The sequence below is a fragment of the Alosa sapidissima genome, chromosome 1, assembly GCF_018492685.1.
Source record: "Alosa sapidissima isolate fAloSap1 chromosome 1, fAloSap1.pri, whole genome shotgun sequence".
Classification (NCBI taxonomy): Eukaryota; Metazoa; Chordata; class Actinopteri; order Clupeiformes; family Clupeidae; genus Alosa; species Alosa sapidissima.
In genome coordinates this window covers 33,306,027-33,329,644 of record NC_055957.1, presented here as the reverse complement: position 1 = coordinate 33,329,644, position 23,618 = coordinate 33,306,027, and the positions used below count along the sequence as shown (strand labels likewise).

General features: G+C 39.6%; 1 protein-coding gene across 2 annotated transcripts; it reads right to left on the bottom strand.

Annotated features, from left to right (window-relative positions):
- Positions 1-1,755: 1,755 nt before the first annotated feature.
- On the bottom strand, positions 1,756-20,692 carry rbpja (recombination signal binding protein for immunoglobulin kappa J region a). 2 transcript variants are annotated; one of them, XM_042094770.1, is made up of 13 exons: positions 20,686-20,692; positions 18,416-18,417; positions 12,424-12,464; positions 11,337-11,375; positions 11,134-11,229; positions 10,825-10,990; positions 10,554-10,728; positions 8,573-8,710; positions 8,279-8,391; positions 7,588-7,728; positions 6,980-7,135; positions 4,867-4,970; positions 1,756-4,202 (listed from the first exon to the last, which is right to left on the bottom strand). In XM_042094770.1, exons 3-13 carry the CDS (start codon positions 12,441-12,443, stop codon positions 3,860-3,862), a joined length of 1,491 nt encoding a protein of 496 aa, XP_041950704.1. In that variant the 5' UTR covers positions 12,444-12,464; positions 18,416-18,417; positions 20,686-20,692; the 3' UTR covers positions 1,756-3,859. The 2 variants fall into 2 exon arrangements, with proteins under 2 accessions (XP_041950704.1, XP_041950695.1); XM_042094761.1 differs by lacking the exons at positions 18,416-18,417; positions 20,686-20,692 and having other exon boundaries at positions 12,424-12,489.
- Positions 20,693-23,618: the final 2,926 nt, after the last annotated feature.

Below are 23,618 nucleotides of genomic sequence, written 5' to 3'. Positions count from 1 at the left end.
GATTAAAAAAGAGAAAAGCAAGACATATAGTATAATAAACAGGAAGGCATCATACTGAACATCTGAGCTGGTGCCCTTTCAAATGGGTCCATGGCATATAGGTACAAATATAACAGATGTCAATGACCCTTGTGACATTAGAAGCAAGCTCGCGCAGAATCACTTTTTCTGTCACTTTTAATATCAGTCACTTCTGTCATCACCTTGCTTAGTACTGAAGTCATTTCCTGAGAGCATTGCATGCTTCTTTAAAATTAACAAAATCCTGCCGCAAACTGTCATGCACAAACATGGAGAGGACACAAACTTGAGATGACAAGATGACAGTGTTTACCCACTTATTTGTGATGAAGCGTCCATGACGAATGCAACAGATGAGTACGGACGAGTAACCTTGGGCCAGGCACCTTTACACTGCATCAGAGCAGTTTGGCCTCATAATTGAGACGGCTAGAAACAAAGTCCATTCTGATGAAGTGTCTTAACAGGATGGCTGCAGTATACATCTACAGTGGACATATAGTCCCATCTACTGTAGTCATAATCAATTTATTGGATGCTTGTGAACTTTCTTAACAGAAAAATAGTGTTCCTTTTCTTTCTTTTTTTCTTGCATTTTTTGGGCATAAGTCATAGCAGCAATTGTATAATAAGCATCGCTCTGAGGCCAGCTCTCTGCGTATCTGTCGTACAGCTTCAGTGCGGTTTCCTTTAAGATCATGGTTTGAGAAGGAGCATACAGCTGGCAGTGTGACTGGCAGTGTGACTGCAAACGCCACAGGTGTCACTACAAACTCAACAAAACCAAACAGCAGTTGGTCACCCACTGGCACAGGTGGAAACATGCCAACACCAGAACGGGCTGGTAAGGTCCAAGCCACAGCTATGACCTCTGAGTGACCCAATCAGCACCCGATTGATATACCATATATGAAGAAAGGCCAGACGGAAGAACCCGGCAGGAGCAATTTAAGAGCTAGGCTGGACATTCCTCTTCACTGCCCAGTTTGTCCCGCCTGCTGCTAATGAAGGGAAGGAAATGGTGCTTTACAACGGACATAGGTTTCAGGCATCCAACAGTCAGCATGCTTCAGGTTTCACAAAACTCACTCAAACCTTTGTTCCTTCTCTCTATCTGGTACAGTAATGACTAATAAATGAGGGGTTAAATAATGGTGCCTGGCCCCAACTTCACCTTACTTTATTAAGTTCAGGCTTATCGCTCTCTAACTGGGTATGGGACCAACCAGCTAATCAGCACCATAGTCTCATCAGGAGGAAACCACTCCTCCCACTGCCTCAATCCATCTCTTTTAATAATTAGAAGAAAAAAACATTGTAAATACACATGTATGTGAGGACAGTGACACGACTGACATTTACATACTGCATAAGTGGCTCTTTACAGATGTCACCCAAAGCCTGAACACTTCAAATGCTTGAAACTGCTCAGCATTAGATTGTCAAGAACGCTACTGCTCTCCATATGCTGTAGCTGTGGGTAGTATAGTTGCTCTTGGGTGCTCCTTGTTGGTGCCCCCCACCCAATCCCAATCCTCCCCCACCTTTTTTATGCAGCCCTTGCCACTTAATCTACTAAACCCCTCTTCTACTGCACTTTTTACCCCCCCCCCCCCATTAATGCACAAATAGGCTGACACCAGACATAATTTCACTGCATTTCTTACTTCCAGTAACTATATGCATGTGACAATAAACTTCCTTGTATCCTTGTATCCTTGTATCCTTGTATAGCCATTAATGTCAGAGATGGTAACAATCTTAAGTAACATCTACTGATACACTACGCCAGGGGGCAATAAACATTTCAATCAATCACATTTAAGAAAGCACACACAAAGCAGTATTTCTCACATTTTTCTTGTTTTTACAGTATTTAGTGATCCATTCCCATAGTGACAGACTTGCCCTTTTACATCTTCAAAAAGCACCATTATTATTGTTGAAAAAGGCAAAAATACGCCAGCACCCCGCAGCTGTCTGAGGGTCACCTCCAGGCCTCACAAGAATTTGGCAAAGCCTCGTCAGTCCAAGGCACTATGAACTGTAATGGCTGCCCAAGACACGTTTTCTTTCTTTTGTTGAAGGTGATGATTTGTACTTGTTATGTACATTTCAGTTTTTTTTTTGTATTATTTCATGTGGGAAATGTAAGAAATATGTCCCAGAATCAAGACAGTGAATTGCTCACGATTGGGCACTGAGGTTACAGTCCAAGACATACAACCACAGGAGGCAAGGAGAGAGGCACCAATGCTATAGTCACATAGGCATCTTGTGGGGAGGGGGGGGGGGGGGGGGGGGGGGTCCCGATTTATGCGTTATGAGTAGAACATGTGGACCAAATCTTCTGATTCAACAGGGAACTGTGAGCATCAATACAATACATGATTTGATAACAAAACTGATACTGGTTAAGAAAATTAATTTTCCACCCATCTAGGCACACAACACCTAAAGTAACTCTTAAGACCTACAATATATTTTTGATACAGGCCTCCTGGGGAAATATCCAATAGAGACATTTCAGATATGTGCATATCACACAGATAGAACAACATAGGGTGAGCCCTTTGGAAGAAAAATACTGACACTTAAAATTTGACCTGTAGAATGAGCATACATGAACACAGCATACTGGCATATTTGTATAAGTGTAAGGATACCAGTACCAGAACTGGTCAAAAACATGGAATACAAAATGTAAGGAACTATCCTGTCAACAAGGTTTCTTCTCCATACATTATGTGCACTGCCGAGGAAGTCATAACAAGGGCATTTTGAACAAAGGCAGTCAAATAAGTGCACACCTCTTCAGAAAGCACACAATACATTTGATAGGGTCACTTACTGTATGTTTGATAGGGCACAAATTGTAGTGTACACCCCAATATGAATACACTACCCCTGGGGTAGAAATGAGTTGTATATATACTGGACGTAGTGGTTGATTTGAGTCATAAAGCTTAACGTCTTAACCGACACCTATGACCTACTGACACCTGTATATATCATTTAAGTCTTGACTTCCCGCCATAACAGTCCTAAAAGGCACACGTGATATAACAGACTGGATGTGGTCAAGAAGCCAACAGTTTGTGTTTCACAAATCAATCGTTTGTCTGCCCAAGGATCTGCAGCAACTGTTAAAGCTTTCATGTGTCGAGACTTCATGTTTTCAAACACACAGGACAGGAACCACGGGCCCTCACATCCTTAATGCAGGTTAAGAACATCCCGGTTTCAATCAAAACCAGTGAAAAAACATTTACACACTGTAAAAATAAATGTTTTGAAAAAAAAAAAAAAAAAAAAGATCTGACAAAAAGGCCAAGGGGACTGGGCAGTCTCACCTAGACAAATGAAGGCAGCTGAAACCAATGTTCCATTCTACTATGAAGCCTTCTGAGGTCAAGGTCCCGACAGATCTTATAAAATGCAAAAATAAAAAAAATTGGTAACAAAGTATTACTACTGGTTATAAAAAACAAAGGATGGATGAACATGTACCTTAGCTAAAGCTTATAAAATATATAATATCAATAAAAATAACAACAATAATAACAATAGTATTGCTTGGTCCATAAAAATCTGTTTCTCAATAACAGTTCTCAGGGCACCTCTTGCATCACCATTTTCAGGTCTCCGACTAGAAACACAGTCTGTTTAGCGCTCTCAGCATCAAGTAGGTATGTCTTAAGGCCTTATGTGATGAAACCGTTTGAGGTGGAGGCTGAAAGCTTTCAGTTTTTTTCAGTTTTGCCTCTCCCACTAGCACGCACACACGTTTACACACACACACACACACACACACACACACACCTCTCCTGCGCAAGCGTTAGGACACAGACATAGCGGAGGAGGACGAGGAGACACTGCCCGTGCTGAAGCCTGCCTGGCTGTCTGTACTGGAGGGCAGCATAAGGCCTGCTGTGGATGAGGAAGATGATGAAGAGGAAGAGGAGGGTGAGGAAGACGAGGTCCTCAGGATGGCCCCGGCGGCGCCGCAGTGGGGCCGGGGGCCCGGCTCAGGCGTGTAGGTGAAGGTCAGAGCCGTGGAATAGATGATGCCGTCGTTGCGGACCAGCGTCACAGGCACCTGCACCGGCTGCCGCACCCACCGCCAGCCCTCACGGAAAGCAGAGATGTCAGGCACTACGCAAAGGACACTCTCACCACACCTGGGAAGACAGTGAGAACAAAATCACTTATCAGGCAACTTAAAGAGTAAATATGTGCCTATCAGACTATTGGTAGAATATAAAACTGCAAGATGGAGGATTTTGTTGTGTTTGTGAGTCATGACATTGTGCACTAAGAGCAGATTGAGCCATGGTGGTGTGGATGTTGTGCAGGTTGCTTTGGAACCGCAGAAAGCATGGTCCCCACTCTTAAGTGAAATGTAAAATTCCACTACTTTTCCCTGACAAAAAATTACTATATAATGAAGGGTACAATATACCGACCACAGATTTCAGAACAGACGCGTATCTTTTACTTTTTTAGAGGGGGAGTTGAATAAGATTAATTGGGCATTGAATAAACAACGTTGGACTAATCACAACTACTCAAGCAAGCAGTAAAGCTAATAACCAAATATATACCAATTCTAAGTGGAATTACATTTGACATTGGAAATGAATGTGTATGTACAACAAAATTCCCTGTATTCCATGACTTTGCCCCTAAAATTATCAAATTCCCTAACTTTTTATGTCTGGAATAGACTTTCCAAAATTCCATGATATTCCAGAAATTCCATGACCCAGTGGGAACCCGGAGTAAGACTCTCCAGCTCAATGAGTTGCACACAGCTCATAGCACACAGGTGAGCACACGACTCACCTGTACATGGTGTCAGCCTCAACGTCCCCAAACCACACACGTAGGTGTGGGGTAAAGTTCTGACCAGTCAGCTCTAGCATGGCAACATCTCCGCCACCATTCAGCTGCAAAAGATTTATATGACATTACCAGACCTGCCAACCTTGAGGAAATGTTTTGAGTAGCACCTCGAGCAGAGACAAAAAGAATGCTTACGTTGGCCTTCATGCATGCCAGGGTTGTGCACAATTCGAATTGCAATTCTGCTTCTTGTTTGCTACCTCAATTGAAATGCAAGTGAAATTCAAGAATTTAATTGGAATTTAAGAGCCAGTTTCAATTCAATTCTGGAATTTTGCACAAGCCTGATGCATGCAGCCAAAAACAGACATAGCCATACACGCAAGATACATTTTGGATAGCGACCCATCTTCAATGACGGATATCGATCTAAATTTGATCCAATGTGTTCCTGAAAGCTCTATAATGTCTATAATGACGATCTGTTTTAGAGCCTAATAATCCTGACCTATAAAAAACACTTGTGTTGATAGGGTCTGATGTGGATATGTTGTCTCTACTCAATCATGTTTGGTCCATTATTACCTCTTTTCAATCCATTATTATTATTATTATTATTAAATATTTATTTTGTAAAGAAATACATGTATCCCTCATGTTATGCCAACATATTTATTTTACCTGAATATAGGCTAGAGTAGATAGAGGCTTATGGATATCTGCCGTCATCAGTGTGCAGGATATCCCTTAACTATCCTTTTTTTTTATACATTCAATGTTTAAATATTCCCTGCTGACTAATGCAAATTACTGATTGCTTTTAAAGACTCTTCACTTGCACATGCACTCAGTTTCTTTCAGATGGCGGTGTCTTTCTGCCATCTGTGAGGCTGCAATGAGAGCAGCCGTGGCCTACTGGTTAGCGCTTCGGACTTGTAACCGAAGGGGTTGCTGGTTCGAACCCCGACCAGTAGGCACGGCTGAAGTGCCCTTGAGCAAGGCACCTAACCCCTCACTGCTCCCCGAGCGCCGCTGTTGTTGCAGGCAGCTAACTGCGCCGGGATTAGTGTGTGCTTCACCTCACTGTGTGTTCACTGTGTTTCACTAATTCACAGATTGGGATAAATGCAGAGACCAAATTTCCCTCACAGGATCAAAAGAGTATATGTACTTATACTTATGATAACATTATCCCAACTAAAGCGATAGGTGCACAAGTTCCATCTGAAGGCCTATTATTTGTTCTCGCGCTAATAATCAAGAAGAATGATATGCTCCAAAGAAAAAACAAATTGAACACTCATCACTAAGCAGCTCAAAATATTTAGTCTAGGCCCACTTTCAGACTCGTTGTAAATGGCTACATTTGGCCTTGGAAATGTCTGTGCTCCCTGAGAGCATTTCAGTTATGCAAACTTTAACCATCAGTTTAATTTTTGCTAAGCAAAATAAATGGTGAACAAGTAATAACTTTCCAGGACGACATCAAACCATTAGGCCTAATCCCACTCAGTGGAGATTTTTTAGTTTTGTATAACCGCCGTTGGGGGAACGCAAATTTTCGAGTGAGCGCAAGCTCACCTCATCAAGTCTTTCATTTAACCCACCGTTGGCAGAAGACAAAAATAGCAGAGAAGCCAAAGAAAGGCCAATCACTATGCTCTGTCTGTCATTGTCACTTGTCACTTTCTCTCACCCTTGTATGAAAAAGATCTGCGGAGATTCTAATTCACACGCTCTAGGGAGCTTTCCGGAGAAGTTGGGTGTTTGCTTGTTTTTGCGTAGTTTTAAGTAAAAATAAAACGTATCAGAGTACTTTGATGTGAAAAAGCATGCTACGCAAAATGCGTACAGGTTGGCAGGTCTGCATTACCATTAGTAACTGACACACACAAACACACACAAAATACTACTGCACTATTATTAGATTCTAAATAATGTTAAACAAACATTAGATTCTAAATAAACATTGGATTCTAAATAATGTTAAGCAAACATTAGAATAAACAATGTTAAAACAAACACTAGACTCTGAATAATGTTACACAAACATTAGATTGTAATACTCTATTATAACCGTACACCAAAAAAGCCTATGAGCAGAGGCACCTACCTGTAGGCTTTCCACCACAGGCACCGGGGTTACTGATGTGGGCACGGGACCCATGCCTTCATAGAAGGTGTACTCTGCTTTGTCTGTGCTGATGATTGTCCATGATGCTCCATCGTTGATCATTTCTTTGTTTGTCTCTTTGGGGCAAGGGGTTGCCTGGAAAAAGGCAGAGAGCTTTAGGAAGATGCCACTGGTCATAGCTTAAAGTGGACCAATGACCACACACCAGTGCAATGTGCTCTACTAATATAACAAATCAATCACAAAGAGAGAATAGTTTTTCACTCAATCATTGCGTCAAGTCTGGTTTATTATGCACCAATCTGGACAGTTTAAAAGTGGTTTGAGAAGCCTGAATTAGTCACATAGAATACGATCAATGCAATATTGCATTCTGGACACAGCAGTTTCTGGCCACAAGGGTTGCTTAGTTAGCAACTATGGTTTTGAGAAACGCTCCCCTGAATAGTGGCTTTTTTGTAGCTAGTGCAATGTTACCGGTACTCCCTTCCACAGGCCGAGCTGTACAAAAAATAGGTAATTGTTCTAAAGTCCTCAGAAACATTTGTGGTTGAAAGGTTGCAAGGTAGCTAGGATGGAGTGCGGACCTGGAACTGAATGATGCGCTCCTGGGAAAGACACAGGTACATCCTCTCGGTATCTTTCAGGTAGAAAGCACACTTATGCAGCTGCGACACTGGGTCATCTGCGTCCATCAGGGCCGTCTGTTTGTCCACTTTACGGATAACCTGAGGACACATCCACACCCTGAGGTTAGACACAGGACTACTCTTTAATAGGTCAGCGGTAACAGTGAGGCTATGCAGTTAATAAAATATTTTTATTTCAATTACAATTTGGGCTTTCAACGATTCTTAAAACATTTTGTTTTGCATTTTGAAAATACACTTAAAAATAAAATTATCTTAAATAAATGCAGGATTTTCATTTTTATACAATCTTTAGCCATTTTTATTACTTTTGATGATTAAGGACATTTGTAAAAATTGAGCAAGCAAGAAAGAATTGTGATGATTGGAATTGGTACCACTTGGACCCACATGTGGTACGGGCGTTGTAGCCAGTTGCACTACAGTGCCCCCCGCCAAACAAACTATGCTTATATTCAAACATGATGTTTGCAGCTCCAACTAGCATTTCGGAGGGAATGTGAGACGCACAACTGAAAAAGGTTCACAATGGCATGGAGGCAACGGCGCAGCCACGGTGTGGAGTTGATGTAGAACCATAAATCAGCCTAAGGAGTAAGTATTGGTATGTTAGAGCAGAGAGACCCACCAGTCGCGGTAAAGCCATGCCAGTGACTGAGCACACAAGCTTCACTGTCTGACCATAGTGGATGTAACCATCCCTCACGGTGAACTCCTCCCCCTCGGATTCTTCATCATCCACTACACAGAAGACACAGAAGATGAAGGACGTTAGGAGAGTTAGGACAGGAAAACACTGATGTTCATTACTGACCTTAATCAGGGGAGGAAAACATAGAAAATGGGGACTATATGGGTCTGTGGAGGAACAAAATGTCTATTCAAAGACGTTTGTGAGGTGTGAGATTAGACATTCACTCACAGAGGTGGATGTAGAAGGCTCCCCACTGCTGTGAGCTGGCATGGAAGTTGCCTCCCTCCACATGCAGGTAGCGCGTGCTGACTGTTTGAGAGCGAAGGCGGTTGAACAGCGCCACTTTGGTCCCAGACGCAATGCACACTGGGAGGGGGACAGAGGTTGAAGAGGTGAGACAGTACAACTGCTTGTGCACTTAGGGGAAAACCACAGTAGAAAACCAAATCTCCCCTGAACCCACTCTGTGGTGAGAACAAAGGACTGGGAGGTTTTAGCATGTTAAGTTGTCTAAACAATCTAAATCAGGCTCATTTGAGTAATATTTTTAGCTTGAATGTTCAGAAACAGAATCAGACAACTTTACTGTCTGTCTTGACAAAATCATCAATCACAACAACCCAGACAACTGCCATAAAAGGATGCATTCTTAAAACATAATGAAGGTAGCTAGAATAATATGCTGATATTAATAACACTATTTGTGGGCAGACTGCCCTTGCACATATATAGTGGTAGTGGTACTAGAGGGGTGGCAGGGGGGACTTCATAGTGATGACCATGACTATAATAACTGGAAAGATTTGTAGGTAGAATCTGCTATGATGTGGTTAGCCTTCCTTCCTTAATGATACGGGAAAGCTTTGATCTGTTCCCATCCGAGATAAATTAAACTAAGATGAGATTATGACAGTAAGTACTGATTCAATAGGTGATTTGTGGACAGCTGATAAAAAAGTCCTTCCTGACATTGAAGCCTCTGAGTTTCCTGAGCAGGAAACAGTGTTGCTGTGGCTTCTTGTACACCGAGCTCCAAGAAGCTATCCCTATCCATGACATCAGAGTGTCTACTTGCTTGTTGTATGTAGTTAACGAGTTTTCATCCCTGATGTGGGCAACCAGGGCCATTTCGTCTGCATACTTCATTATTATTGTAGGTTATTTTGTTTGTTTAGATTGAGAATAAAATAGGGGGTAAAACGCAATCCTTTTTGGACTTAAAGCCATTGACCACAACATACTAAGGTCGGTTCTGCAGGAAGTCTTTTATCTATAGGATCCAAGTTGGGTTGATCTGTAATCCTAGGAGGAGGTTTTGCAGAGGGTGTGTCAATCAACTGTATTAAAAGCAGTGTGTATGGTGGGGAGACCGGGAGCCTGCTTACAGTGTCTAAGAGGGTCAGACAGGCACCGTATGGTGGGGAGACCGGGAGCCTGCTTACAGTGTCTAAGAGGGTCAGACAGGCACCCTCCACCATAGCTTGCTTTATAGGCAATCTGGAGTGGGGTTTGCCTGGCTGTCACCATAACAGCCTCTTCATACATCAATCAGATTGGACATGAGTGCCACTGGTCTAAAGTCTTTCATCGTCTTGGCATTGGACTTTTTCCAGTACAGATATGATGGTAGACTATTTCTATACTTGTGTGACACCGCTGGAGTCTAGAAGCATCTGAAATAACTGAATGATGGCATTGCCCAGCTGTGCAAAGCATTCCCTCAGCACCCGTACTCAGTACTTGTACTATTTTAATTTGATCATTCATTTTAGAATTACAGAGTAAGGGTAGTTCCATCCTCTTCCATTTAAGTAACCACAGCTAGAGATAACAAGGAAGACTGAGTAGAAATAGCAAACACACACACACATACACACACACACACCATCAACAATCAACTGAGATTTCACTGAGTTAACCCAACAAGTTACTGTCTACCATCTACATTTACTGACCGAACTGTCATCACACCCTGAAACACATACAATGAATTCAAACATCAGCTTTTCTAATACCCATGACTGATTATAAGCATGAAGTATATTAACAACATGAATAAACCCACATTATACAAAACACATTTTAACCAATGGACTGCTCTTTACTCAAAAGGTACAGTACAAAATAGAAAAAAACAATGATGCCAGTCAGATGCAAGGTACACATGTGACACAAATCACTGTAGAGACCAAGACGTTATCCTACTCACAGTCTGCGTTCTTCAGGGACTGCTTCTTTTTTGAGGGTTTGGAGATGACCTTGATTCTCTTGCTGAGGAAGACCCCGATATCCGCGCTGTTCCCATAGAACATTTTCACCGAAAGCATAAAGTGTTTCCTCTTATCAGAATCCGATATATACAGAGTCTTTGCAGTACAAAAGTTCTGTTGGAAAGTTGGAGACACACATTTTCAGTATACAATACACAATAGCCATATTTTATGTTACTTCTTCTATAAGAAAGACTTTATTTGCTTTACCTTCCCCTCTAAGTTGAGTTGCTGCATCTCCTGCTCACTGTTGCCGATGCCAATAAAGGCACAAGGCTGGGACTCCTGCTCTGAGCAGCCCTCTCTCTCCATCAGCTCCTTCTTCTTCTTCCAGCCACAACCCATCAAGTACACACATGGAGGCGGGCAGAAGAACCTGGACAAAAAAGTGCGATTACATACTCAAACAAAACCATGGATGTGCACATCAACCACACAGTTGCTAGCACATATGCAATTATTGCATGTGCACGCTTACATTGCTGTTTTAACGACAAAAAGATAATTCACAAAACGCACCTTTTTTCGTTTCCATATGATTTCTGTGCAACTTTAGCATGCAATATGAGCACCGTCTGATCCCCCCGCTCCTTCAAATAATTGCGCATTGCTTCCCTGTTAAGAAAGGTAACAGAGCTGTGTTATCTATATTTTATTAAATTAACAGAAAAATTGACCAAACAGCAGCAAGGTGGTCCAAAAAGGCTGGAAACTGCTCTTACCTCGTAAGACGTTTTGGCTGAGGTAACTCCCCAAATTTCCTGTAAATTGACACTTAGCGTTAAGAAGTTGTGTAACACCACATGATGAAGTCATTTCAACTATTACTGACATATATTTGTATCTAATCGTGATGAAGTCAAATAAGCAAATAGTCTATTTATTTTAGAAAACATCTTACTACTACAAGTAATTGCTCAACCTCTGGTGTTTATGATGAACACGTGAAGTAGCAGCTAACGTAAACACAGACGCAGAAAAGGTAACAGGAATAACGCTACTCAAAGATCACTTCACCAGACGAAAAATGCAAAACAGCAACTATTTTTGCGTCACTTATTATAGTTACATTGTTATGTTTCCAGCTGACCAAGGCATCCAACTCGATAGGAAGCTAACTAGGTGCCAGCTAACGTTAGCGTGCAGGGGAAGATAACCTTAACTTTAACTGTTATACGTTTTCTTAGCTGTCTTGTTGCCAGCTAAGGGTAATGTTACTTAATCTACCTTATACACCGATATTTAACTTGCTCTATTATCTTAGTAATCTATCTAGTCAACACTTTAATTCGAGTGTTAATAAAACTGACATTATCTGGCACTTAGCCCAATGCTATCAACCAAAACTGGAAAAACTCATATGTTAAAGTATATGCAATCATAGCAAATTTCTGACAATTGATTTTATGTGACGCTATCAGAGGTGGATTCCTTGTAATTAGAAAAGGGTTAACATTAACGTTAGTTGAGAACACCAGCAAACTGATACTAAGTATGAGCAAACTCGTGAAAAAAGCTCGAAGAAATCGTAGTAACAGTTAGCCAGGCCAGCTAACTTGCTGAGAAAACTGGAAAGCTAACTATTTAGCAGGCTAACTTGCACGAATTTATTCATGGAGTAGGCTGTTCATTGTTGTTTTTATAGCAAAATCGGTTGTATCCGAATTCTGTTTCCACTTCGTTAACCAACACGTTTAAACAACGCAAGGTGTTGGCTGCAATGGCTTATCTTAAGTAACAATCCGCCGCAACTTTTATTTATTTTAACGTATACTTTAATTTCTCTTCGTTATGAATTTCACTACTTACCCTGTCACAACAGGCGCCATCTTCCATAAACTCTCCGAAAACTTCAACGATCGCGAGATTCCCCCTAAGCAAACAGTTGCACTGTGGGGAGGGGAGGGGGAGGGGGGGTGGCAAAGGGTGGGGGTAAAACTTTCGTGGGAAAATTGGAAAAACACGCGAGAAAAGAAATCTCTCATAATAGGTAACCATAAGACTTGTCCCTATCCCATCGCGAGATTACAGTAAGACGCAGTAGTAGGCCTTGTGTGAAAACAAACAGATGAAAGCTCACATTCCCACAGAGCATTCAACTAAAGTGGACCCAAGTCCTTGCTCAAATGCACTGCATGCACTGACCTTACCTACCTTTAGCTTTTTTTCTTTTTTTTTTTTGCAGAAAGCGAAAAACACTTTTAGTGTGATTATTAGGGCTACTTGTTCCCAAATTGAATGTATGGTCATTAGTTGATGAGAAGCTGATAGATTTTTAGATGTATTTTTTGTCTTTTTTTTTATTATAATTAGGCTATAATAATATATACATTTGTATGATATTTATTTTTGTTCCTATTATTATTTATTGCCACACAACAATGTTGGTATAGGTAGCTCAATCCAGTAAAGGAGAAAAAAGAAAAACAAAACAAAAAAACGACAACAAAAGTAGCAGCCTGTGATAGTCTGTGTGTGATAGGCTCCAAAATGCAATAGGCTACTAGCCCTAAAAGTCTGCTCACTCCTATATTTCAATAAAATATCAATATGCCATTCATTGAATTCCCTCTATAAATTCTCATAAAGCCTAACCTTTTAAAAAAATGACAGTTTTGTGGCAATTTATTTGAATTTACCTGCCATTGGTAGACAAGCCAAAAAGTTCCATTTTATACGCTGAGCCTACTACACATGGGCCTAGTGCTTAAAGGAATTATCCGGAGTAAAATGCACTTTAGATCAATTTACGGATGATTGGGAGTACATACGTTGAGTTGACATCAAAATCATGTCATTCGGATGTGTTTTGAGAAAGTTCGATTTTACCGTTTTTAGTCAAAACTCGTTAGCCTGGAAGTGACAAATAGCAATTGGCATGTTCAACATGAAGGATAAAATATCACATCATAACCATTTTTAGAAATCTGGTGTATGCATTTATGTTTGGAATTACCAACTGTGGCAGTGATTTACAATGCCCAGGATTAGAGTTAGGAACCGAAAGGTTAGAATCAAATCAATAAGAAAGAACCGTAACCGATAAGCAGAACGAAAACCGAGACTGAAAATCTATTAAAATTCTATTCTAAATAAAAAAAAATGTAAGTTGGTTCTTCCTTTTAATTCATAAGCACAATAGCCTCTTTATTTTTGGAAACAAGGGCAAGTAAAGATACAGAAGTTTGTCACAATTTGGAGACTCTGAAACATCAAGGCCTAGCAGTTAATTTTAATGAACAGCTCTAGACTGATATATTATTAAGGCCTTAGTATTTTGATACGTCTAATGATCAATATTTTTGAGTGTTCGGTTATGGCATAAGTATCGACAACTCCTTCGATAAGGAATAAAGATATATTTATATTCTCTCTCTCTCTCTCTCTCACACACTATATATTTATTTTAAAGGAATCGATAGGAACTGGAATCGGTATTGCAGAATCATAATCGAACGATAACCAACTCTACCCAGTAAGTATGAAACATAAAACTGAAATTAACCTAAACATGTTTATTAAATGGCATAAAACTGAAATTAGCCTAAACATGTTTGTTAAATGGCATCTTTGCTAATGGTGCATGTTTCAAGCCAAAAAGTTCCATTTTATACGCTGAGCCTACTACACATGGGCCTATAGTGCTTCTTAACTGCCCTGCTTCTATCTGCTTTTATCCTGGCTGCCACTAGATGACACAATTGTGTGTTTTTCTTATTTTTTTAACTTCTTCTTTCTGCTCTGTACCTACTCTTTCGTTCTTACTTTTTATCAACTAACTCAAACCTGCTTTTACTATGACACTGTGATTTCTTTAAGAATAAAAAGAGTCATATTGTAGGCCTACATGAGACATGAGCCACACAGCTGAGGGGTGCTGCTTGTTCTATCCCTCCCAAACTGCATTAAAATGGTGTGTTTAGCCACCAGAATTTCAAAAACTTTTCGGGGGAGAAACTCCAGGACCCCCGCCAATATCGTCTGCACCACTCTCAGAAAATACCTCCAACGTCCCTGCAGGGAGTTATTTACAATTTGTCTGGATTGTTTCTATTCCCCACAACCCTCACACTTTTAAAAAGCTTGATATGCCTCTGATTGGAGCAGAAGGACAGTCAAAACACCTTTAGGACTAAGTTGTTTTGATCACAATTTCACATTGAACAGATTCTCGTGGCTAGCTATATCACATAAATTTAGATGATTGTTGATTAAATAAATACAAATCAACCACAACAATCACACACAGATATTCAATCTGACTATTTGTTTATACATTTTAGTTTTCAAATAGCAATTGGCATGTTCAACATGAAGGATAAAATATCACATCATAACCATTTTTAGAAATCTGGTGTATGCATTTATGTTTGGAATTGCCAACTGTGGCAGTGATTTACAAGGCCCAGGATTAGAGTTAGGAACCAAAATGTTAGAATCGAATCAATAAGAAAGAACCGTAACCAATAAGCAGAACAAAAACCGAGACAGAAAATCTATTCAAATTATAAATAAAAAAATGTAATTTGGTTCTGCCTTTTAATTCAAGCACAATAGCCTCTTTATTTTTGGAAACAAGGGCAAGTAAAGATACAGAAGACTCTGAAACATCAAGGCCTAGCACTTATTTTAATTAACAGCTCTAAACTAATATGTATTATTAAGGCCTTAGTATTTTAAAACGTCTGAGGATCAATACTTGTAAATAAATATATTTTTGAATGTTCGGTTATGGCATATAGTATCGACCACTAGAATAAAGATATATATATATATATATAGGAATCGATTGGAACTGGAATCGGTAAGCAGAATCGGAATTGAACGATAGCCAACTCTACCCAGTATGAAACATAAAACTTAAATTAGCCTAAACATGTTACTTAAATGGCATAAAACTGTAATACTGAAATTAGCCTAAACATGTTACTTAAATGGTATAAAACTGTAATACTGAAATTAGCCTAAACATATTTATTAAATGGCATAAAACTGAAATTAGCCTAAACATGTTTAATAAAGCATCTTTGCTATTGGTGCATGTTTCACCATGGGCCATGTTGCTGCTCCACCTGACATTTGAAACCTTGTGATTGAGTTTGTTGTGGAAAATATGAATAATAGATATTATTACTAATATTTTTTTATTAGAAAAGCTAAAGAAATACCATAACAAAGTTATATATTTTCAGTTGTGGTTTATGTGGTGTATGAATGGAACTTGTCCATGCAGTGCTTTAGAAGTGCAGAGATGTAAAAGTCCGGCTTCAGAAAGTAAAAGCCCTGGCATGTATTGGCATATACATGCATCCGCTTTGTCTTTCTAAAGTCTTTAACATCTCTGTCTACGTGAAATATATAATTTCTAAATGAACCATATTTTTCCCTCTCATTTTGTAAATCGGCAGTTGTCATCTTTGATATTCTGGTTGCTGGAGTGTTGTGCTCCTTGTGTGTAAGAGTGATGTGTAACCCATGGTCCAAGTAAATACTTTATTATTTATTTCTAGTGTTCTAATTTGGAATGTCACTTGCTTTTCCTTCCTAGATAATGTTGGTGTGTAGCAATCAGAGTCAATTGATGTTTGCTGACTTGGTTCTTTGGTTTGGCACTCAGCCTACCGGCAGTGCATATTGTGCCATGAAGGAGGGCCTTTTGTTTAATCTTTCTTGCAAACTTCATCAAACCTTTGACCAGATAAAACTCAATGAGAGTCCGGTTGTATCTACGCAGACATGTAAAAGTCGCCACTGACATAAATCATTGACAATAGGTTGGTTTACATGGACAGTTTTTTTGTCATTCCGATTAAACTATTCAGATTGAAAAATGTGTGCCGTCTATTTACATGGGGTACGTTCTGCTCCGATCAGGTGCTCTCAATCAGAGACTTTCTAATGAGGAGACACAGCACTCAAAAAGAAGAAATGCATGGGGTTAGTTTGTAACGGCAAAATGGCAGTTGTCTACACCTATCCCACCCCTTCTGCGGCAAAACGTTGACATGTGAATACATTGAGCCAAATTATGTGGTGTGTTGTGAATACATTGAGCCAATAATATGGTGTTGTGAAGACATCGCACCAATCATGTGTTGTGATCTCGCCGCTGGAGCAAGATTGGTGTCGTGAAGCCTTGCGCACGCGCATTTCTGCTGAAATAGATGCCCGATAAGAGCCCAAAAAGCGTTGCAATATGGCTGCTGAGTGGAGGGACTTGCCTAAAAGGACTTTGTCTCAAGCGCTTTAGAATCTTTGATCGGAGTAGCCGTTGTTGCCTACTTTGTCTTAAGAAGAGACAGCAGGCAATCCGATTGACCGTAGCCTACTGTTCAATCGGAATAGGAACGGACTACATCACCTCTTTTATTCCGAATAAAATTCTGATCGGATCAGGCATGTTTATTTCGATCGAGGTGTTTATATAAGAATTTGTATTCCGATTGAGCCTTTATTCCGTTTCTAATCGGATTAAAAGTGTCAATGTAAATGTGGCAAGTGTTTTCCTGATGGGTGTCTTGTCAACTATTGCCTTCTCTTGTGGGCCTGTAGATATCTAAGTCTGCCATTCAAGATACATTATAATTTGCTTTATCTGGTCAAAGGTTTGATGAAGTGCTTTCCAAGAAAGGTTTATCAAAAGGCCCTCCTTCATGGTACAATATGCACTGCCAGTAGGCTGAGAGCCAAAGCAAAGAACCAAGTCAGCAAACATCAATGGCCTCCTTGCTGTTATTGACTTCACCAACAAAGCAGCATGTGCGAGCAACAAGTAGTTTATTTTTTATTTTATTTTGATGCAGGCTCTAAGTACTGTAAAGCCAATAGCCTGAATACCCAACCAAATAACCAAAGCAAGAACAACACTGCCAACAAAGCCTTTGTGAGCAACAAATAGCGTTCTTTAGAATGTGCTTATACAGTAGATGAAATAGTATTTTTTTTTTAAAAACTGCCAAGCAAGCAGTCTAAATGAAGTCTAAATGGATTTTGACCGAAAAAAAGGTCACAATGTGCCACATATAAAATGTATTATGTGTAGAAATGAATCTATTCTTTTGTAAAACGCATACAGCTTACAAAAGTATTCAACCTCCTATACCAATTTGCATTTTTGTAAGAGGGATTTACAAACTTAAAACGGTTTCAGGAAACTTGATCCATGTCTTCAAAAACTGAACAAGAGTTACATAATTACTGGCGGACTCAGGGTGTATATCATATACAGTACAAGACAGGGGTGAGGACCTGCCATCATCTGACTGCTCTTATTATTATTGTTTAAAAAAATGAGATTGAAAAAAAAATCATGGAATGTCTCTATGTTACAGCTGCAGTGTGTCTCTGGGCTCTATTTTGGCGATCAGAAATGGGTGGTCAGAGGAGTAAAGTTTATAGACATTAAAGGTGTGGCCAGTCCACATTCACTAATTTAATGGCGTCATTGGCGTGATTATGTGGTCAAACGTTGGGCGCTTGGCACAAAAGGGTTGTTCTTATGTTTCTTAATCTGGGTTGTTCTTATGTTTCTTAAACCAGGTGTACTCAATAGGTGGACTCCAGCAAACGATTGTATGATTCTGCGCTGTTTTGGTGGAGAGTTAGGTCCAATCACAGCAACTGTAACAGCAATGTCAGGCTACTGGCGGCATGCGCTAGCTACAGTATCTAGCACTCGGGTGGATGGTTATCTCTCATGATTGTTTGCGAGTTTCGCTCAAAACTGGCCAACTGCAAGAAAAAAAAGAAAAAAAAAATGATTGTGGAAACCGAATTTATGAATGAGGGGACGGGAAAATACGCCTGGCTGGCAGCATTAAATGTGTCAATCGTGATGAGATTCAGGGCCAAGCATAACGTGTTATTTGGGACAGGGCCTGGCAGGCAGCATTAAATGTGTCAATTGCAATGAGATTCCGGGCCTAGAACACCACTTTAATCGCAAGCTGCCAAAGGAAAATAGGTCTGGCTGGCAGCATTAAATGCGTCAATCACAATGAGAATCAGGGCCAAGCACACGTTATTTTATTTTTTTTAATTGCTTTAATCGCAAGCTGCCAAAGAGGTTTCATTTTACATCACTTTGTCGTTATCAACGATTCTCTTTGGGTGCTATTATTATGACCCTCTGATCATCCTCTGATGCCCCCTTTCCTGTCCTCAAAACTGCTACAGACACTTCTTAGTAGGCTTCTGCCTGGTCCTCCTGCTGAAGGCATGGAGATAATAAACTGCAACACAGTTCTGAATTGCTGGTGGTCACTTCCCATTAACACCACATTGTTTTGTGTAGTTTGAGATTTATGTGGATTTACCGGCTATTTTTGGAGTTCTGTATCCTACTTTAAAAAAAATCCCCCAGACCTTGGAGTAAATGGAAACTTGATAAGTGTACCTCAGGTTTACATTTGAGTACCCCTGCTTTAAACCAATGAGAATGACATCTGTTATTCCCTTTAACAGCAAGCAGTGCAACTTCAAACAGTGCATCGGTATTTTGATAGTCAGTGGCGCATTTGAAGGAATCTGCTTGCAAGTGAGACCATATGGAACAGGGATTTCACTAAACCTTGCTTTACTAAGATTTGTTTGTGACTAGCAGAGAATAGCCTACATGCATCTGCACTCGTCTATTATTTAAACTCAAAGGCAAAGTGAAACTAACTTCACCTTGGTCACATAGTCAACGACAAAACAGTTCTACACAGTTTTCACTATTGACTGACAAGGTTACCATTGAAAACATAGCCTGAAAAAAGCAACTTACCCCAAAAATCCTAAGGATATTTATCCTGCAGGAGTTGCTGCTTACATCTCTTGACAGTACATCCTCAGCTGTGCTTTATATGCGCCTTTCGCGATAGACCAAGTTTTTCTTGGTCAGTGGCATAATGATTTTTAGAGGGTGTAAGATAGCAAATTTTTGGATCATGCGCCAGACCTTAGCAACCTTATGTTGCTAATTACCACACCCCTGGGTGAAAGGTTTAATAAAAGTAGAGTGCATGGCGAAAAATCATCACATTATTGAGTGTAAGAAAAGAATAAGCTTGAAAAATTAATGTAAGAACACAGCTGGGTCTCGCGGACACTAGGCCTACTCGCGGTCACGGTTAACATTATTCATCAACTGTGACATGATATGTTTGCGCCGCCAACACTCCCCCCCCCCCCCCCCCAATTAAAAAAATAATGCCCCCTTGAAAATCGCAAATGCCCCCTCTGTCACTGTAGGGTAGACTGAGTACAGTTGAGACACTTTTTGCCCACACAAAATCAAACAAAAAATAGATACTGAAAAGAAGTGATTTTCCACACAATATTCCACATGCCATTTCCTTAGCTTGTAGACTAAAATATTATAAATCAATAATACCCATAAGTAGTTTATATTTTCCACAATTAGCTCATAAACATAAGGTGCATTTTTTGTCTTGACTGTGTCTCAACTGTACCCTATAGAGTACAGTTGAGACACCTACCTGGTACAGTTGAGACACCCATCTTTAATGATGTATAGTTAACTAACCGTTAGTTGGAAAGTTGAATAAATAAAAACATAGCAATTGCAAAGTGTTTGTAGTTCAAATTCATTTATTTCATTTAAATTAGCGTTGGTTAAAAGGAATACATCATGAACAAAATGTGACACAGGAACAGATAGCGAACAGTAGCCTACAAATGGAATGTTCAAGTAGCCTAACACAATCCAATGTGTGTCTCAATTGTCCCCCGCTGACCACCTCACACATTTCTCTAGATTTTGCAACGACCTTACATGGCACAATGCCATAAAATATGCCAGTTTTTAGGACACAGAATAATGTTTGTAATGATACCAGATACGTTTAACAGTAACACAAGTGTAATGAGCTATTCATTGTCGAAGGTGCATGGTGAAGTGAAATTCTTACTTTGGGAAAAAAACACTTGCCGATATCCTTAAATGGGAGATACTTGTGTCGTTCAAATTTTCCATGATCAAAGAGGGCACTAATATGCATGTGCATAGCAAAAATCACAACTTGGGCTTGCTGTGCAAGCAAGATATTTAAGGTGTCTCAACTGTACACACGTCTCAACTGTACTCAGTCTATCTTATTTGAAATCATTAGCATTGTTTATGCATGTGTGTGTCGTATGCATGCATACCAGGGGATGGGCAGAGGCAGGGATGATTTATCAAGCCATGCAGATATCAACATTTTTCTTTTTTCGTCTTGAAGTCTATTAACATAGGTCCTATGAAGTTAAAATGACAGCTGTGCTTGATATTACCTAATACCAAATTAACAGAGGTGTAAAAGTCCGGCTTCAGAAAGTAAAAGTCCTGCTACATTTTTGTTCCAACCGTTCACTTAATCAGCTTATTCTAATTAGCACAGCTCTTAAGCCAGGTAGATTATTAATTAGGTAATTAGTGAAATCACCTATGTTAAGCGCACAGGTAGAACCAATACATGGCAGGAATTTTACTTTCAGAAGCCAGACTTTTATATATCTGCAAATTAGGTGATATTTCAGCACTGGTAATGTGGACAGCTCACAACAAGACACAACAAGAAGTTATTCAGAGCAGTGCACACACGTTTGGAAGCATATGAGTAGCTTTATTCAAATGAGAATGCAATCTGCAATATGCAATTCAAAAAGACATTACATTATGCAATTGCCAATTATGCAATTTAATATTGCAGTTTGCAATAATTTCCAACAAATTGTATTTTAATCTGCAAAGTGACAATGAAAAATTAATGTAAGAACACAGCTGGGTCTTGCGGACACTAGGCCTACTCGCGGTCACGGTTAACATTATTCATCAACTGTGACATGATATGTTTGCGCCGCCAACACCCCCCCCCCCCCCAATTAAAAAAATGATGCCCCCTTGAAAATCGCAAATGCCCCCTCTGTCACTGTACTCTACAGCCGGGTCTGTCGGCCAGAGACCTTAGTGCAGCTGCAAACTCCTCCATTGCAAACGCTAACTGGTTAAGAAAACGTAAACACGGAAGTGACGTAGCCTAGTTCCCGCCTTGACGAGTGACTTGACAGATTGCAATGCGTTTTGGCAGATTGAATGGCCATTTCAATTGTGCAACACCAAGGTGCAATGCAATCACGGGGGGCGCCATTTCTTTTCCATTTGAATAAAATGCCTCAAAATGATGGCAAAACGTTTTGCCCAAAATAATCCAAAATGTTTTCAGGCTGACATTGACAGTTTTGCCAAATATGTTTTCAAAATGCAATCCTACATTGACTTTGACGAATTGACAGTTAAATGATAAAACTGAATATTGAAAATTGAAATGCAAAATGAATTGCCATTTGAATTTTGAGACTGAAATACCATGGCAAAATGGAATGCAATTCAATCCATGTTTATTCTATTTTTTAACCAAAATTATTGAAATTGATTTTAGGATTTCATTGTCACTTTGCAGATTAAAATACAGTTTGTTGGAAATTATTGCAAATTGCAATATTAAATTGCATAATGAATTGGCAATTCCATAATGTAATGTCTTTTTGAATTGCATATTGCAGATTGCATTCTCATTTGAATAAAGCTACTCATATGCTTCCATACGTTTACACTACAAGCATGGTTGGGACATACATGGAAAATCCTAACGAATGTTCAGAGGAACGGTCATAGAAAACATTTGTAAGATCCATTGTTATCGAGAATCAAGACCCTGGAAGATACTATTAGGACAATCAAAATTGCATTAGCTACATGTCTATATCACAAGATAACATATTTAAGGTGATGATTGAGGACACAGTTTTCATTTAAAATTATATCAGCCATTGCACTATTAATTTAGCCCATGAAAAAAATGATTGATTGATGAATGATAGATTTTTAATCTACACAAAATATGCACTCAATGTTCTTTGTCTTGTTGTCTTGTACCAGCCCTTCTGTAAATCAGTAAGTGCACTCTAACCATGGAATTTATCCAATAATGGCATGTAATAATATTGTTGCAAGATGAAGCCACAGATCAGTTACCCCCTGCCCTTCGTTCTAATACTTTGGACACAGCTATTTTCAAGTGGGGAGTTAGATAACAACCATAAAGATAGGGGGGCTATATACTGTTCATATAGCAATGTTCTTTTCCATATTTACTGCCTCACAGCAGAGCGCTAACTGGCCAAGAGAGTAATAAAGAGGAAGGGAGTGTTTCTTAACCATAAATGTCAAACACAAGCACATTTTTTAACTTGTGACTGTTTTGATCATGAGATCTCCTGCATCTCATAGACAATTTGTGACAATTTTTTCAAAATTCTTATTTTTATACGTTCTGTGATTTGTGTTGACAAAGGGTTAAAGGAAACACATCTACAGCAGCCTTTGTATGGATTTGTAACACATGATGGTCAGGAGTTGCACCATGAACACGGGATTGTTCATCAATACCCAAATCAATGTCAGTGACACTGAGTGCCCTAGAGCTGAACGCGGTGCCACAAAAACTCTCTCATGTCAATCTGGGCTGCGTCTACATGAAAAACCCTCTCATGTCAATCTGGGCTGTCTCTGTATGAGGCCTTCTCTGTCACTTCTGCCAATATAATGAGAAATATCATGAAACATGTTAATGTTGGTGTGTCCTTTAATTCCTCTTGGATGGTTAAATCTGAAATTATACACATCTGCCCCTCAACTGAAATCTTGTATCAGTGGAGCAATGATAAAAAAGAAAGCTTGAAAATGTCATAGCTTTTAGCCATAGATGTGCTTCATGCAGGCCTTTTGCCAGACTAGTCACGAAGGGCCAAATGTTGGGATGTTGTGTAAAATGCAAATAAAAACAGAATGTGATGACATACAAGTCTCGTAAACCCATATTTAGCAGAAAAAATGACATAGACAACATATCAAATGTTGAAAACGAAAATTTGGAATATTTCATGGAAAATATATGTTAATTTTGAATTTGATGCCAGCAACATGTTGGGTTTCGAACTGAGCACTAAAACAAGTG

Excerpts from the sequence above, each read along its gene's own strand:
- rbpja (XM_042094770.1), bottom strand. The coding sequence starts at position 12,443 with ATGGCGCCTGTTGTGACAGG. Across the intron at positions 10,991-11,133 it reads TCATATGGAAACGAAAAAAG|GTTCTTCTGCCCGCCTCCAT; the intron begins GTGCGTTTTGTG and ends TTTTTTGTCCAG. Across the intron at positions 8,392-8,572 it reads AGCCTTCTACATCCACCTCT|TGGATGATGAAGAATCCGAG; the intron begins GTGAGTGAATGT and ends TCTTCTGTGTAG.